This window comes from Monodelphis domestica, chromosome 8, assembly GCF_027887165.1.
Source record: "Monodelphis domestica isolate mMonDom1 chromosome 8, mMonDom1.pri, whole genome shotgun sequence".
Classification (NCBI taxonomy): Eukaryota; Metazoa; Chordata; class Mammalia; order Didelphimorphia; family Didelphidae; genus Monodelphis; species Monodelphis domestica.
The window spans coordinates 185,969,883-185,988,303 of record NC_077234.1 but is presented as its reverse complement, the minus strand read 5'-3'; the positions used below and the strand labels follow the sequence as shown (position 1 = coordinate 185,988,303).

Genomic DNA, 18,421 nt, shown 5'->3' with positions numbered 1-18,421 from the left:
CCCCATTGCCTAGCCCTTACCACTCTTCTGCTTTGGAGCCAATGCATAGCATTGACTCCAAGACAGAAGGTAAGGGTCAAAAAAAAAAAGTGTATGGTAGAGATTTCTCTTAGGGGTAAGTGGAGGAAGATTTGCCCGAGAGGTATATCTAAATCTTTGTAGTAATGCTGAACAAAAAAAGTCACAAGTTTTAAAATGCACAAAAATATTTTCAAGACTTTTCTTTAAACAAATTTATTATATTAACAACCCTTGCCTCAGAGAGCATTTATATTTTAGATTTCTTTAACAAGAAATGCTACAGTTCACATGAAAATAACTTATATTTCTACATATCCTTCTGCACAAAGATATTTAATGACAAATAACAGTGCTTCTAAAATTTTAATAAATTGCTTTAACTAATTATTAAAATTGAATTCTTAACTGTCTAAAAAAGAGCCAGCTAAATTTGTCAGTCTGAGTAAAACCTAAGTTCTTTTAGGATATTCATTCTAGAACAAATTTAAAAATAGTTCATTGCAAAGCTTTGCCTTTTAAATAAAATAGCACAAAGAAATGTTAGAAAAATGAAGGTTCTGACGTCACATTTTCACTTATGTTAAAGTAGCTTTCACAAGCTGAGAAAGCAGATCCAAATTTGTACAAAATTAACTCTGTAAAATTATTAAAGAACTGTGTGTGTATTCTGTAATCCCACTTTGCAGAGAAAATGCCAACTTTAAGAAAATGAACAACCTTTTTACTTCTGCAAAAATGGTGTAGGTTAGACTAATTCTTATGGGGAGGGGAAGAAAAGGGTGGCCAATTATGAGCAAATTTAATATATACAAATTTAGATTTACAAAAAACACCGGGACTAGCTATTCACTCTTTGAATAATTCTTCACTATACAAAAGAAATAAAATTTCTTTTAAAGTCAAGAGACCCTAATGCATTTAAAATATTTTACTTCTCTAAAGTAAAAAATGTACACAACTTTTTACAAATGTAGCTATTGCATAAAATAAAGCAGAGCTATAATCAGAAATATAATTATTAAAAGTTGGTGAGCCATAAATTATTACTGGTTCTAGTTATGTGCAAGGCTGCTAAAATCTTAGGTTTCTCATATAGCACAATAGCTCATATTACTGATTCATTCTTTGACTTCCCCTTACAGTATTTTTGCATATCAAAAAGTTTCAGGAGAGCTGACCAGTGTATTGCGTAGACATGTGGTAACATGATATTCTTTACAGGATTTCTCATTTAAGTATTCATTTCAAACTGGTATGAAACTGGTCAGGTTTCCAGAAAATAGCTTCCTAACTGCCAATGGGCACATCTAGCCCCATTTGCATTACTCACAAGATGCTTTAATATATCAGAGACAAGAATAGGGTGAAATGGTACCAAACAATAGGGTAATATCTGGAATGTTTGTCAAGTTTATTGTAACAAACAGTTCACTTTCTGAAAGATACACACCTCTCCCTTACATGTCTCTATGAAATGATAAAATTCTTATAAATGGAGTCTGTCCTGTTGGCTAATAACACAAGATGTTTTCATTTCTAGCACTGATTAATCTGAATTGGCATCGGCTACTAACAAAATTTACATATTTTTTCTGCAGTACACTTGAGACTTCACTTGCAATTATCTTTGTCAAGCTGATAATGGCTTTTAAGTAGGACGGCTTCCATTTAAAAGTGATAAATCATTTTGTAAAGCAAATTATTTTCTCATAATAAGAGTTTCACTGCCTAGCTTGTCAAGTTTTTAAGTTCATTTCTTTTTACATGTGACTTCTTAAAATAGAGTGTACCAAAAAATGTTTTTATAGGATAGCTCGAACTTGGTTCTTCTAAAAAGCAAAGCTTTAATCTGATCTCTTATGGAATAACATGTGACTATTTAAACAAATTGTTTAATAAAAGAGTGTGTAAGGAGTCATTCAGCATCAGAATTGAATCTCCAAATCAAGACTTCAAAAAATCTTCAGCTCCTGTTCAAGAATATTGTATCTTGATCAAAGATCCTATTTACTAAAGAATGTAGTTAACAGACAGCCGAAAGCAAAAGAATGAAGTAACATTAAAATGAGTATTCAAAGGTGAGATGATCAAAAGCAAACAGGCACTGTAAGACATGAGAACAAACACTGTTGATCACATTAAACATTAAAATTAAGCTGCCAAACTCGGAATGAACGAGAAATTCACACCACTTGTTTTAATGACAAATGCCTGACCTACAGATTACAAATCCAGAAGTTGCACAGATAATTTAGTCGTTTTGACGAGGTACCACAGGCACCATTAAATAAGAAACTTTCCATTTTTGCTTTCTACCCCCAAAAGGTAAATAAATAAACAAAAGAAGATGGGAATAAACTTGAGAAAAAGGCACATCCAGGCAAAATAGTCGAGGCGATCTGCATGATGCGTTCTTTTCAAAGCCATTCTACTGTGCATAATTGAGTGTAAATGAGTTATTTTGGAAGCCCCTACCACACGACAATGCCTATTTAGTAAGCTGTGCAAACATCCGGACTCGAATACTTGAACACCGTTTGTAGGGCCCATAAGAAGGCCTGTCACACTCCCGCAGAGACCCGGTTTGTCCGACCCTTCTAGACGACTCTCTTCACGTACTTAAGCGCCTTTCCGGTCTTGGCAAACACTTCATGATGGCAGCTTTCCACAATGCCGGGGCAAGTAGAAGGCTCAAAGTCGTCACACTCAATATGAGGAGGTAGACCTGGAGAGGAGAGAGTGCAAGAGCGTCACCGAGGCCAATGGACCGAGGCCTGCCCGCCGGCCCGAACTGCCATCTGACCAAGCACGGAAGAGCCCCGACCCTCCCTGGGCCCTCTCCTCTGGCGCTCCTCCTTATAACGACCACGTAGCCTCGGTGGCATTTCCGGGGCCTCCTAGACGAAATCGGGTCTTACTAGAAGAGGCTAACCAGCGCTTGCCGGAGAGGAAAGGAGGAGCGTTCCCGAGGGGAGGGGCAAGGCCGGCCCAGGGCCAGGGCAGAATGGGCGGGTCTTTGGGTGGGAGGGACCGCTACCTGAGCAGGAGCTCTGCCTGGGAGCACCACCACAGAAGCTGGAGGCCACCAAGTCCAGATCCCTGATTTCACAAGCGAGAAAAGTGAGGCCAGAGAAGTTAAGCCACTCCCCAGGGCTCTACAGTTAAGTACCTGGGGCAGAATTTGAACCCAAACCCCAGGTCCATCTACTAGACCAAGCTACCTTTCTTACTGATTATTATGCATCACAAACTGGAATGAATAGAATCACCAAGAACGCTTAATCTGTTCTTAAAACCTCACCTAGGGACAGCTCAATGGAGCACCGAATAGAACTCTTGGCCTCTAGTTGGCTCTAAGTTCAAATCTAGCCTCCATTACTTACTGGGTGTGTGAATCTGCCTCAGTTTCCTCATCTGTAAAACAGGAATAACAAGGACTTACCGAAAGGGCAAGTGCTACCTATTATTAGCTATTATAAATCCCACTCAGGCCTGAAGGGAACAACTAGACCTAATACTATTCAAAAGGCCCCAAAGGCTGAGCCATTGTAAATTAATCTAGTCATTTTACTAGGGGGAATAAATTAATGCTTAGAAAAAAGGGTTTTTAAATGCCAACTGTTAGGCATAAAAGGAATAAAGCCTTTGACCCACCACAAAGAGCTTTCTTGGCTACAATGTAGCCATCATCTCGCACATTTTGATTTGCATAAACAACACACTCAACCTTTCTGGGCTCTGCTTGTACATCTGCAGTGACTGCCTCTCCCAGGATGCCCAGCGGCCCCGCAGCCAGGAGGGGCCTGTCCCGTCCTCTCTGGTCCTGGTAGAGGCAAGGCCCTGCCTCCCTTGGCCAGGAGGAGGATGGCAGCATCCCCTCCGCCCCAGAGCCTAGACCCGAGCACAAGGACGCAGAGGGAAAGGCTCTCCGGCCTTACAGGGACTGACCACCCGAAGGAGCCACACAAGGGCCCTTCCTGCTCAGGGCAGCTCAGGCCCCGGGACCCCACCAGGTGCCGGTGCTCAGACATAACAGTCACTGGGGGAGACAGCTAAATGCATCCCCTCCTCCCTTCCCTCCCAGGCAGGCCGGCTTCCCTGCTAGCCTTCGTGGTCCCTCCTCCTTTTCTGAGTGCCCCCATCAGAAGGCAAGTCCTGAGGGGCAGGCCAGCAGGGCAGCTCCATTCCCAGACTGCCCAGGCATTAGTCTCCGAGCCTTCACCCTGGAGAGCGGCCTGCCCTGGCACTGGACGCACTGTCTGGGGCTGAGTATTTCTCTCTCAGTTGAGATATGAAGGCGAGTTTGTTCACTATACTGTGCTTGTCCTACTTTGTAGATGCACCCAGCAGGCAATAACAGGGCTTACGTGTTTCTTGGACCACTGCAGTAAGTATACAATTGAAAAGTATGTGAAAAGAGTCCACTTTGGAGGCTTTTTAATAAGTAAATACAGTAATTTATGTTCAGAGGATGATCCAACTCAGGAATGGATTTAAACTTTTAAACACTTAAAATACAACAAATGTTCACTTTTGCTGACTAGTGAAAAATTTTCTCCAAATAATACGATTATTTTTATCTTTTTTAACTTCTAAGAGGTTTTTCATAAACAAAAAGGTAATTCATCTAATAATTATGAATAATAATGAAGGTATTTCTTCCAACAGTAAGATTTAGGTTTTTGTTTTATGTTAAATATTTTAATCTTAAATAAATAACTTTTTATTTTATTTTTATAACAGGGATGGGGGGCAAGCTTTTCTCTCTGAAGAATCACTTCAGAAAACAAAAGTAAGATCAAATAAGTAAAAAAAGTTAACTTGAAAAATATAAAAGTTAGAAAAACATTCTTAAAATCATTTTCTAATCAACTTTTTAAAATTAATAAGGAATAGATCATCTTATTCAATAAATCTAATAAAATTGCTTTTATTTCTATATCACAGTTCATTATGGAAGAAAGAAAGAAAATATTAAACAAATTGGAATAGTAGGAGACAGAAAACTTAGGAAGCAGAGAAAATACAAACTAAGGGATAGAAACATAGCTAGATAGCTTACTACCCCCAATAACAGGACTCCTAGAAGGACACTTGCAGAGGGCCCAGGCAGCCAGGGAAACAAAGGTTCTCATCAGTCAGATGCAAATATAACAGCCAAGGGAGTAAATACAAATTAATGTGCCACAGTGGTAAAAATACAATCTGGATGCTTACCAAAACCCTCTGAAGCAAAGATCCTACACTTGATTAAAAGTATAGCTTTTTTGATGGGGAGAGGAATGAATTTTAAAAAGCATAAAAACATTTTAATTTCTAGATGACAATTTATCTGAAACTATAGATATGGGGCAGCTGGGTGGCTCAGTAGATTGAGAGCCAGGCCTAGAGAAGATGGTCCTGGGTTCAAATCTGGCCTCAGACACTTTCTAGCCTTATCAATATCTGCCTTGGAACCAATACACAGTAATGATTCTAAGACAGAAGGTAAGGCTTAAAAAAATCACCACCACCCTCTAGATACTATATATACTAGATATAGACTCTAGATAAAAGAATAATAAGTGCCATCAGCAGTGTTTTAATTCCCATCTACCTAAAACGTATACGTCTCAGTGTTCCTAAATACGACAAAAAGTTAAATGATCTGATCAAGTGGGTGAGGAGTCCCAGAATAGTTAACAGGAGAGTTTACCTCTCTTGAGATGATTCCTGCTCTCCGTGCTCTGCTTCCCAGAACAAAAGAAAACTCACTGACTTGTGCCAGTCCAGCTGAGACAATCCATTTGATGTACTGACCACTCTTGGGCAGAATAAGGGATAAGACAAGCACTGCCAAAACAAACTTTGAAAACAACATTCAGAGGATTATTTTTGAAAATGTTCATTTGAGAAACTTGCCATTAATATATAGAAACTGTACAGAAAACACCAAGTCAAATGAGATATGCATTCTAATCAAAGCCAACTGAGGTTTCCTATTGTGGACACATTTTACTTTCTCAAAGTAATACAAACATATTATTATGATTGATGCAAATATAAAGAACGAGTGCAATGAAGCTGGTGGCAATATGGTACAGTGGAACAAAAACTAGATGTGGAATCAGAAAATCTGAGTTTGAATCTTGGCTCTATCTTTATCAAATTCATCAACAATGTTTCTCTCATTGTTTCTCAGCTTCCTCACATGTAAAAGATTAGGTGACACTCGGGAGTCTTACTAGCTATAAAAAGGATGGCTCCATGCTCCATTTTTACTTTGTTTTTCTTTTTTCTCAAGGTAGCCAGAACACCTCGCTTTGAGTCTCACTCTACTTCCTAGATGTCATTTCCCTTCTGTAAATCTCTCTCTCTTCATCCCTATAAAATTTGGGTAATCATACTCGCTCTATCTCACATACGTGTTGTAAGAAAAGGGACTGATCAACCTACAAGCACTGTGTAAATGTGAATTATTACTTTTACCAGGAAGTAATTTAGGTACTACAGAAAACAGGGAAGACAAAGCAAAAGGATAGTATCCATTATACTAGAAACGAAAAAGCTACTACTAAAAATTATACCTTTAGGATTACCACTGACAGAGTGAGGAACATCAAAACAGTGAGTTCATATATTACAAAAGTGGGGAAAACATGGAGACCTGTAAGGAAAAGGAAAGAATAAATTAATTTCTTATGCTTCTTGTATACCCAAATAGGCTACCAATGAACTTTACTTCCAGCTTTCTTAATATTAACAACTAAAACATTTATCCTTCTCTACACTGTTCTTTAAAAGAACACCTAGAACTTTTTACACATAATTGTGTCAAGATAAATTTGGGTTTTGGAGGTTTTCTTCCTATTCTCTCCTACTTAAATGACTAGTAATCATTAAATATGTAATTATCAAGTTTCATTCCCTGAACTTCCCCATTCCAACTAGAAATTTTGGGGGTCAATTTAACAAGGAAAGTGTGCTCCCTCATATTCTGGGGGGGAAATTGATCAAATCAGAAGAGAAATGAGCTCTTATTCCAATTCTCCTTCATTAGTTTCTTATAATCAAGATAGAGATGCTTTTTAATGTCTGTAAATTAGAATCCATAAGGAAATTTAAATAAAAAAAATACAATATAGGGTCAATGCTACCATCCATAAACATAATATATTATACTGAACTAATACATATACCTCATGAGAACTTATTAGAAAAAATTATATGCAGTATAATTTTTACTGATTTTTTTTTACTAATCTACTTTCTGGATTCAATATTAATACACAAAATTTGAGAAAACAACAAAAACGTTTGCCTCGCACCGCTCCTTCAACCCATGACTACCATCCCCTGGTTTTCCTCCATGCCCCTGGAGAAAGCTCCTTGGTGCTGAGGCCTCCATTCCTGCCCAGTGGATTGTTTGTCCCCATCTTCCTGCCTTTCCTAGACTGGGGACACAGGGCTGCCATTGCTTCCCAGGGCCTCTTCTCCTGTCCCTTTTCTTCAATTCAACAAATACGCATTATTTGTTGTGTGCTAGTTCTGAGGACAGCAGGGCAAAACCAAATCGCTCTGGCCCTGAAGGAGCTCATGTTCCCCTGAGGAGGTGAGGAGAGAAGCCTTTCAGCCTTGGAGAGTGTCCGGCGTGGGGAAGAGACAGGAACCCCAGCAGATTGGAAGGGAGACAGTGAGGAAGAGGAAATGAACAGGACTAAGAGGTAGTTAAAGTGTATGGAATTCCAGGCTGACGGTGGCATTTCCCCCAGAGGTGATATGGAGCTATTGAAGATTTCCAGGAGGGGAGGTGGCTCAATTTGGCAACAGAGAGATCAAATGGGGACTGTTGCACTAAGCAATGATAATAAAATAACATTCCATATTATTAATACAGTAATTATGTATGAGCATTAGTCATTCTATTATTAATGTAGTATATGCATTATATTAATATAATTGTATGAAATTAAATGACTGTTATTTTATATTAAGAACATCATCATAGCAGTAAATAATTGGTGAGCGGAGAGGAGGGCTGGAATGAAGGCAGAGTATGTGGAAGAAGAAAAGGGGGTAGATACAAGATAGAGAGAGGAACCAGAATGTCTTTCCTTGGAATTCTCGAGAGCTGAAGAGATTTTCCCCATCGTTCACAAAGTATCTTTCTAAATGTCTCTTCCAGAAAGATCCCGGAGACAAAAAGCGCCTCGATTTCATCAGGCCGTAGCTTTTTAGAACAGGGAGCACAGCCTCTTCTTTGCATCCCCACAGTATGCAACACGGTAGAGTAGGCGCTTAAGAGTTAAATGAATGAATGACAGAGAAGTTTTAGAAGGAGATCTAGAGTCTAATTAAGCTTCGCCACACCTTAGCTTGGTCACTTTTAATAAGTAAAAGAGGCAACAATCTCCAAGAGGACTGATAGTTGCCAAGAGTCATAGCTAACAGAACTGAGATGCTTAAATAATTAACGGCCACGCCACTCATTTTGGAGTGGAAATACAGAAGAGGAAAAGTAGAAGGGAAAAGGGCGACATAAAGAGGGAAGTATCTTAAGAGGTGAAGAATGCAGAGGCTATTCTTAGGTTTTGGAAAAGGGAAATAGTTACTCAACCCCCTTTCCTCCAAAGGATGTAGGAGCTATTAGAAACCAATTATAACAATAAGCAAGCATGATATTACCCACTGACAAGATATAAGAGAGATACTAAAGTCTATTTAGATAAAACAGCTTTATTTAAATCCATCATTATATTTTCAAAAGTGTTGCTTGTAATTAATCTTTTTTCTACAGTGGTTTTTTTTTTTTAAACCCTTACCTTCCATCTTGGAGTCAATACTGTGTATTGGTTCTAAGGCAGAAGAGTGGTAAGGGCTAGGCAATGGGGGTCAAGTGACTTGCCCAGGGTCACACAGCTGGGAAGTGTCTGAAGCCAGATTTGTACCCAGGATCTCCCATCTCTAGGCCTGGCTCTCAATCCACTGAGCTACCCAGCTGCCCCCTTTCTATAGTGTTTTAAAAGTTATATGTAATAGTCTTTTTACTTTGTCCTTAAACCAAAAATATCCTAGAAGAAACTTCACTTATTAAGAAGTAATCAAGGGACAGCTAGGCTGTTAAAGGTTTTTTTTTTTTAATTACCATTAAAATATATTTGAATTATTTCACCCCACAAAAGTATTTGGTTTTTTGATAATAAACAAAGTTAAGGTACTTTCCTATTACTTAATATCTCCACTTGTCTGATGTCTAAATAATTGTACTTCCTAAGCAGATTAATCTAGAAAAGTCCCTAAAAATACTTAAAGGACTAGTTTTAGACAAATTTTCAGTTAACCAGATAGAGATGATTAACACAAACTAAACTGTCTTTTATATAATGACAGCTATAATTGTTATTACTTTATTGAGAAGCAATATTCCAACTTACATTAAAAACCCAATTTATAGACAAAAATTCTCAAATATCTAAACTTTAAAATGTAGGATGTTGATGGATAGTTCTAGCTCTTTAAAAAGTCAATATTTAAAATATACAGGGTAAAGCCTCTTATTTACACTACTATAATTTATACTTGACCTGCAACTTTTCAGACATTTTCTTTTATTGCTAATGTACTGAGAACTTCCCACTCCTATTTTTAAAAAGCAAGCAATGTTTCCCACTGCTAGATGTAAAATGTGTCTTGAAAAACAGGCAAGGTGTTTAAAATCTTATTTAGATATACAAAGCTCTCCACAAATTATTATTTCTAAGTGCTACACCTCATTAAAGATCATCAAACATGAATCTACAAAAATCTGTCTCCTGAGAAAAATGCCAGAGACTAAGGTTCTTTGTAACAATGTGGCTTGCAATTGACTTATTATTACTCATGTAGAGATCAGGAGATGACAAGCAAATGACATGCTTATGTTAAAAAAGTTTATACTTTTCTGAAGCTTAGGAGAAAAAGGTTTTAAATGGAAAATGTCAGACATTTTTTATCTATAACAACCAAAGTTAAGTTGTCCTGACTAAATCCTATTTTTATAAGCTTTTCCTCCCAACTACAGAAAATAAGGATATAGGCATTCCAAAAATTGAGATAAAATGTGTCTAGAGAATGTAGGCACGTCCCTCATCGATGTGTGCTGGGCAGTCTACTATGATTAGAGGGAGATCTCATTGACGTACTTAAGAGAATCTACAGATTCTGAAGTGGGGAGAGGGCACAAAGGGCACACAGGCATCCCTCCCCACTGATTTGTCTCGCAGAGGAAAGTTTTTGTGTTGTGCAAGAAGAGACCGTTCTCAAAGGACTGCAACAAGAGACAGACATACCAAACTGTACTCAAGGCATGGAAAGGCGCTTGTGCATCCCCAAAGTCTCTAAGGGGAAGCACGAGCACAGAGATTCAGGGTCAAAACTACAACAGGGCCACGAACCTTCAGGTCCTCCTTGGGTTAGTGAAACACACCCACGGCAGAGAACCACGTGGACAGGGGAAAACCCAAGACCGGGACCGCTATTACGGTCCACAGAGACTATAAAATTCTGGGGGGAGACAGAACACAAGAAGGACGAGGATGGCTTATACTCTGCTCAAAGCAAAGAATCTTTCCCCAGTGGTTGAGGGGCTCAAATGGGACCCCATTTTTAGTCAGGTTTCACACAGATCTTCCCTATATGTAGAGTCTTGTTAGCCCGAGTGCTTGTAGGAAGGCAGCATTCTTTCTGTTTGAAAAACATGAGTCTGATGCTGACATTTTCGGGTTTCCATGGGTTGAGGCATTAGCTAGAGAGAATTTTGACAGATCCCATACCTTTCACTGTCTAATTTATAGTCAGGTCTTTGATGGAAAAACCACACAGAGATTATAAGTGCTGGAAACAAAACTTATTAAATGAAATTAGGTTGTTACAATGACAATATAAGTTACCTATAGATGCAAAGAAAATGATGGCCAAAAAGTCTCGTATAGGTTCAACATAGGACATAATCTCTTCAGTAACCATATGACCTTGAGAAGAAATCAATGCTCCAGCCAAAAAGCAGCCCAACTCCATTGAAACATCAAGAAGCTCTGTAATCTGTCAAGGAAGATTGGAAGCTTAAAGTTTACTCTTGAAGTATACTATATGGCAGTCCTTTATCCTGAATTTTTATTCCAATTATAATTACAAATAGAAGTGTCTTTTTGAATATAATTGTTTTACATAAATAATTTCAATAGTGAAATATCTATAAATATTAGAATAGCATTAATAACCTTGCAGAACTAAAGTTTTCTTTAAGAATCAAAAGGAATAACTATTTTAAAGTATTTCATGTAAAAAACACCCCCCTCTAATTTTTAGATGACAAGGCATTGTCAATTTTAAAATATATATATATACACATATAAATTATGTATTTGTGTATATGGGTACCAGCTAATGTATGGTGAAAAAATACTTCATACCAAAATGAATTTTTTTACAATTACTAGATAATTATTTAAATCCTTATTTTGCCAATTATAAAAATAACCTAGCTATTTAACTCCATAGGTCAAATCTAAATAGGAGGGGTAGTTAGGTGGCTCGGTGGACAAAGAACCAGGCCTGGAAAATTGAGGTCCAGGTTTCAAATAAGATCCCAGGCACTTCCTAGCTGTGTGACCAGGCACTGAACTCTAATTGTCTAGCTCTTACTGCTCTTCTGCCTTAGAACAAATTGTATTGATTCCAAGAGTTGGTTTTTTTAAAAAAAGCTAAATAGGAAAGGCAAGCCAACAGAATCTATTTGTTCTTCCGATTGTTCCACATCTACTTGTTAAGCTCCAACAATGCAACATTATTTTCCTTTCTAAAATACCCTATTATAATTGTTTGTACCCTATCATTGTAGGTAGTAAGTTATAAATTCAAGTACTAAATTCTTTTTTGCCTTTGTGGTTATAGAGTACATTTTGAAATTTAAACTGAATTAAAGCACTGCTCATTCCAAGCAATCTTTTGTGTAAACTGTGCCTAAGTGGAAATTATATTGTTTGAATGTTAACCCAATCGTCCAGAGTCAACAGAATTCCATTTAAGGCAAAGATATATTGATATTTCTTTCTCCGATAAAGAATTTTTTCAGATGAGGTATTTTTCACTTAAATATTGAAAATCTAGGAGGATACAGAAATAAGACTTGATTAAAAAAGAAAACTATAAGTGCCTTTAAGATAACTGAAACATTATTCCTATAAAATACTATTTTGAATATTGAGAAATACTTTCCTGAATATATTTGAAATGTTTTTGGTACTTTTTTGTCACCTCAAAATTAAAGCTTTGGAATTAAGAAAAAGTATACTGTAAAATTACTTTCTTTTCCCAGAACCTAAGAAAATAGATATGATCAACAATATAGATAATGCTAGTCCCTGTCCCTTCCTCCAATGATTATATACAAATGGCTTTAGATGGCTTTATATACAAACTGGCTTTAGATGTCAAAAAATCAAGTTGCTACGTGGTTAGTAATTTCACTGCTGAACTGTTGGAATGAGATGGTATAAAGTTAAGCTTTCAGATATGATATCATCAATGCAAAGCAAATGGGAAAAAGCACAATGATTTTTTAAAGTGAATTTAACTTCTTTGATAATTCTAAGAATCTTATACTTAACATTAAGAATGTCTATATTATTTAAGTATACAGAATATTTAAAATAAATTTAAAATTTACATTAAAAAAACACTTCAAATAGTTTGACAGAAGAGGAATTAGAATAGATAACTGGCTCAAGATTCAAAAGTTCTCCAATTTCAAGGCTTGGCTGTACCACTAATCAGCTGTATCAAGTCACTTTACTTCTGTGGGCTTGAAATTATCTTGCCTGAAAAAATGAAAAGGTTGGACCAAGGGATTTCTAAGGCCCCTTGTAGTTTTAATGTTCCTTGTTCATTAGTGAGAAATTAAATTCAATATAGGAAAAGATTGTTTTAGAAAATTTTCAAATTTTTAAGACTATTTAAATTCTCACAAAGATAATATGATGTACTGGATAAAGAGCTTAGAGTCAGAATGCCTGGGTTCAATGATCAAATCTTATATACTAGCTGAGTGACCCTGGGCAAGTTGCTTCTTCAGAATTTCTCAAATACCTACAAATTACCATGGATCAAATGGCAATTGCCTTTAAACTTTTCTAAATCTTTATGTAGTGCTAAAAAAGAAACCCATTACTTCTTACTGAATCAAGAACTCCAAAGGAAAAAAAGTATTCTGAAAAGCTTGAATATATGCTATAAAATATAATATGGGGTCTTTATAAGACATAAAGCATATAAGAGTCAGCAGAGATTAGCAGATGTCTTTAAAAAAAGATGGGTTATTTTGATAATAGTTGTAGCTTGATGGAGGCTGGTTTTAAACTCCAAACCAAAAAAAAAAATCAATCATGACTAATGTCAGATATACGGTCAAATAAAAAGCATAAAATTATATATCAAAAAGGACTCCCAATTTCTAAACACAAGGGGAAATAAGAATCTGTGAAATGAGAATCATTTTTTTACTATTTTATATATCACCCATAGAACAAACAATGAAATGTTCTGGGTCTAAACAAGAAAGATTATGAAAAGGGAAAAAGAGTAAAGACAATTTTTATTACATGTACTTCAAAGAGAAAAATATTTAGGAATAGACAATCATTCAAATGCCCTGATGAAAAATGAAAATAACATCCCTCTTGATCAGAAAAATGTCATCAGATTGGCCAATAAGACAGTAAAGGAAAGTGATAAATGTTGGAGAGGATGTGACAAAATTGGGACACTAATACATTGTTAGTGGAGTTGTGAACTGATCCAACCATTCTTGAGGGCAATTTGGAATTGTACCCAAAGGGCTATAAAACAATGATCCAGTAATACCACTCCTAGGTCTGTATCCCAAAGAGATCAAAAAAAGGGAAAAAAGTATTGATAGCTGAATATTGTTGGTTGAACAAATTGTAGTGTATGATGCTGATGGAATACTATTGTGCTTTAAGGAACGATGAACAGGATGATTTCAGAGAGAACTGGAAAGACCTCCATGAACTGATGTGGAGTGAAATGAGCAGAAGCAGGAGAACACTGTACACAGTAACAGCTATTCTCAGCAAAACAACGAACCAGGACAATTCTGAGGGACGTATGATAAAGAATGCTCTCCACCTCCAGAGAAAGAACTGTTAAGAGCTGGCATGCAGATCAAAGCATGCAATTTTTCACGTGTTTATTTTGGGGTTTGGTTATAGATGATTATTCTCTTATGTTTTGCATGATATGTATAGCCCAGATCGAATTGCTTGAAGGGAAGGGGGAGGGAAGGAAGGGACAGAGACAATTTGGATCATATAACTTTGGAAAACTTATGTGGAAATGTATTACATGTAACTGGTAAAAATATCTTTATAATAAAAAACAGAAAAATGAACATCGCAAGGCCTGTATTTTGACATGTATAGGGGTTACTGAAGTTAAAATGACAGGATATCAAAACAATTTGACAAAGAATCTAGACAGGTTGTGAAGAAGGAATCAGATCAATCAAAAAGCATTTATTAATCATCTACTTTGTCCTTGTACAGTACTAGACAACAGGGATACATTCAAAAGTCAGTTCCTGGGGACAGCTGGGAGGCTCAGTGGATTGAGAGCCAGGCCTGGAGATGGGAGTCCTGGGTTCAAATGTGGCCTCAGACACTTCCTAGCTGGATGATCCTGGACAAGTCACTTGACTCCCATTGCCTAGCCTTTACCACTCTTCTGCCTTGGAACCAATACATAGTATTGATTCCAAGACAGAAGGTAAGGGTTTAAAAAAAAAAAAGTTAGTCTCTGCCCTCTAGGGGCTTACATTTGACTGGGGAGGAATTACAAAATACCATTCTGAGAATCTGAGATTTGAACAATATATAATGGTGGCATTTTTTTTCCTGATAGATCTGTGATTTCTCTGATGTCCAGCTCAAGAGGAAATTCCTCTCTCCCTCCCCTTTCTCTCCCTATATATGTATGTATATTTCTAATTTTTCAAAATAAAATCAATGCTGATTTTAAAGTTAAAGACTATTCAGGAAGATGGTTTTCTAACAACAAAGGCATTCTCTCCTTCCTCATCTCTATCTCCTGGCTCCCATGGCCTCCTCCACGTCTCAGCTAAAGACCCACCTTCTGTAAGAAGTCTTTCCCGATCAACTCAAATGCCAAGGTCTTCCCTCTATTGCTTATCTCCAAGTTGTTCTCATGTATCTTGGATATACAGCTTTTTGCATTTTGCTGCACATTGGTCTGGGAGCTCCTTGAGAACTACCTTTCCTTGTATGCCTAGAACTTAGCATGGTGTCTGCCATAGAATGTGTTCTTAATGCTAGTTGAATGACTGATTGAATGAAGGTGTTAATTAATTGCGGAAGACTTCCAGAGAATAGAAGTAAAAATGAGCACAAGTGAGAAACATTTACAAGTACTGGAACAGACAAACAGCTCTCTGAAAAGGACCCGGGTGTAAATCCCACCTCTGACACTGACTCGTCAAGCCAACAATGATTTTTAAGTACTTCCTTTGTGCCAGGCTGTACTTACTAACAATATGACCATGGACAAAATCAGTCTATGTAGTCCTTAGTTTCTTCATCTATAAAATGAGGACTATAATACCTCTAAAGTCCCTACCACATAGGGTTGTTGGGAGGATCAAATCTGGAAAAAATCTTCAAAAACCCTACAATCACTGTTACAAATTAGGGTTTCTTTAAAAAAAAAAGGCTGTGAGAAATAATAAAAGCAGAGGAAATACACATATTATTCTTTTATTGTCTAATGTAGCAAATGATTAAAATATCCTAAGCGATAGGATCAGTAGTAACACTTTAACATTAGATATTAAAATTTTAAGAAGTCAAAGTAATTGACTAATATTGTTATAAATCCAATACAACATCACAGCTTTGCAAACCTTTAAGTACTATATAGTACAGTATCTATTTAATATTGTCCATTACTGTTCCATCTAAATATATTTCCCTGGAACATTACAATGAAACTGAACAAAACTCAACACTCTCATGGCTTCTCTACAAAATTGATTTCTTCCATTTCTTTCATTGGGATCATCCTTCTCATATCTAAATCGAATCATTTTTAAACTCTTCTCACCCCTCTAGCCAATCGATCAATATACTCTGCTTTCTCCCTGTCTAGAATCTCTTCAATCACATGGCTCCTCTTCTAGTCCATGTTCCCTCCAATCTATGACTGCTCTACCCTCTGATATCTGATTCCAATTTACAGTGCCCAGCTACTACCAGATCCTCCACCCCAAAGGGCTCTTCAGTGCCTTTGGATTAAACCCAAGTTCGGTATTCTGACAGAGATGCATCTTATCTATGTAGCTTGTCTTCCACTCCCTGGAGCTTGTCTCTCTCCTCCTTGCTTGCACTCTCCTTCAGCCCCCTCCCTCCAGAGGACCAGGACCATTCTGGTAAAGGTTACCAGTCTCTGAGGGGGAGGGGGAGGGGGAAACCCAAATCAACTTGAATGCAACATATTAAAGTCCAATCTGCGTTACAAAGATTTTCTCTACCTACAATGTCTTAAGTTTAGAAATCGACAAAAGAATAAATCAAGCCCGAGTTGTGGCATTTACCAATTTCTGAAGTACAAATGCTGATGCTGAAAATTTGACAACCAGCTCTCACAAGTCAGGACAAGCTTTTCTGTTCTTGACTCTAAAAACGCTGCCCATTCTGCAAGGCTCTTACGTCCTTAGCTTCCCATAAAGCATTTCTCAATTACTTTGGCTCACACTGATCTGTCCACTTTCTACTGCATTGTTTGCCCATACTACTTATATGGGGATACCTGATATATATATATATATATATATATATATATATTCGTGTATACTGTACATGTCATTTCCTTAAGGACTGTAGTTTCTTCAAAGTTCTACATACAGAGGACAGATTAGGGATTTATTATTTATTGATCTGAGATACTTACAAATGACTCTTGATTTAATTCTTCACCATTAGTGCTTTCCCCCCCCAATATGCAAGATTATGTTTCCACTCATTAAATATGGACGTAGTTAAAATTTTGGATGATGAGTTGAAAGTTATTATCTGTATATTATATTTTTATGCATGATTTGTATCATGTACAATTTACATAATGAATAGAAACAAAATCAGCTCCGTTTTAGGGAAAGAAAAAATGTGTGTACAGAGCTTCCTGAAGACTTAAAGTATATAAAATTTTCACTGATTGATTCTTGTCTCAGTTATGTAGATTTTATTCAGAGAAATGTCTTCTCCAAATTTATTTATTTATTAAACCCTTACCTTCTGTCTTAGAATCAATACTGTGTATTGGTTCCAAGGCAGAAGAGCGTTAAGGGCTAGGTCATGGGGGTTAAGTGACTTGCCCAGGGTCACCCAGCTGGGAAGTGTCTGAGGCCACTTTTGAACCCAGGACTTCCATTTCTGAGCCTGGCTCTCAATCCACTGAGCCACCCAGCTGCCCCTCTTCTCCTAATTTATAGAGAAAAGTAATAATACATTTCAAGACTAGAATTTCTTTTCTTTCACTAAACTTAGACTATGACCTGTAGAATTCAGTGAATTTAAAATAAGGCCTCTTCAAAATATCAGCATATAAAGTTTTCTTTAAAAAGGATGTTTTTTTTTCAGAGATTTATATTTTTAAATTTGATAGTTTGGGAAATAATAGACTCAATAAAGTGCTGTGATTATCATTACAAAAGTACTATCTTTAAATTTCAACATTTATACACAGTCTAATACATAAACTTATTGTGAAATTCTTTTAAGAGTGAAGTGAAACACATATAACTTAGGTCAAGTTGCTGGCTGTCTCAGAAGTAGGGGAAGCAGGGAGAGAATTGGTAACTCAGAATTTTGGAAAATGAATGTTAAAAATTATTATCACATGTAATTGGGAAAAATATTATATATAAAAATAGTAAAGTGAAAATGTGCTTATTTGACATTTTTGTAAAATATTTTTAAAAGCTCAAATAATCTGTTTAGAAAAAAACTTTCTTACAGAAGTTAAGGTATGAGGCTTTTTCTCTCTTTAAAAAATAACTTACAAACTATTTGAGCTTATCAAAAAGAATTTTAGTAAGAAAGCTAGAGGAATCTGCATTTAGCAATTTAACAAACTAAACCTTTATCTTTTGATACAAATTATTATGACTTATGTGATGATATATGTTTTATTTTAAATTATTCATTAACCTTGGTCTTTTTTTAAATAATAAAGAAGGTGTTAAGTTAGGCCACATTATGGAAAATAAGAAAAAATTAAATTGCCTTCTTTTACCCTCATCTTATGTCCTTAAAACCTCATGAAATATATGTCCTTTAAGAAAACATTTAAAAAT

The 18,421-nt window shown here is 36.6% G+C and overlaps 1 protein-coding gene across 1 annotated transcript in view; it reads right to left on the bottom strand.

The window, feature by feature from the left end:
- Window positions 1–218: 218 nt before the first annotated feature.
- The window catches only part of TMCO3 (transmembrane and coiled-coil domains 3), a 70,817-nt gene continuing 52,614 nt past the window's right edge, over window positions 219–18,421 (bottom strand). The window contains exons 10-13 of the mRNA XM_001373872.5: window positions 10,929–11,079; window positions 6,588–6,667; window positions 5,717–5,866; window positions 219–2,746 (exon numbers count right to left, since the gene is read on the bottom strand). Of these exons, the coding sequence (XP_001373909.2) occupies window positions 2,633–2,746; window positions 5,717–5,866; window positions 6,588–6,667; window positions 10,929–11,079 (495 nt within the window). The 3' untranslated portion in view covers window positions 219–2,632. The remainder of the gene's footprint in view (window positions 2,747–5,716; window positions 5,867–6,587; window positions 6,668–10,928; window positions 11,080–18,421) is intronic.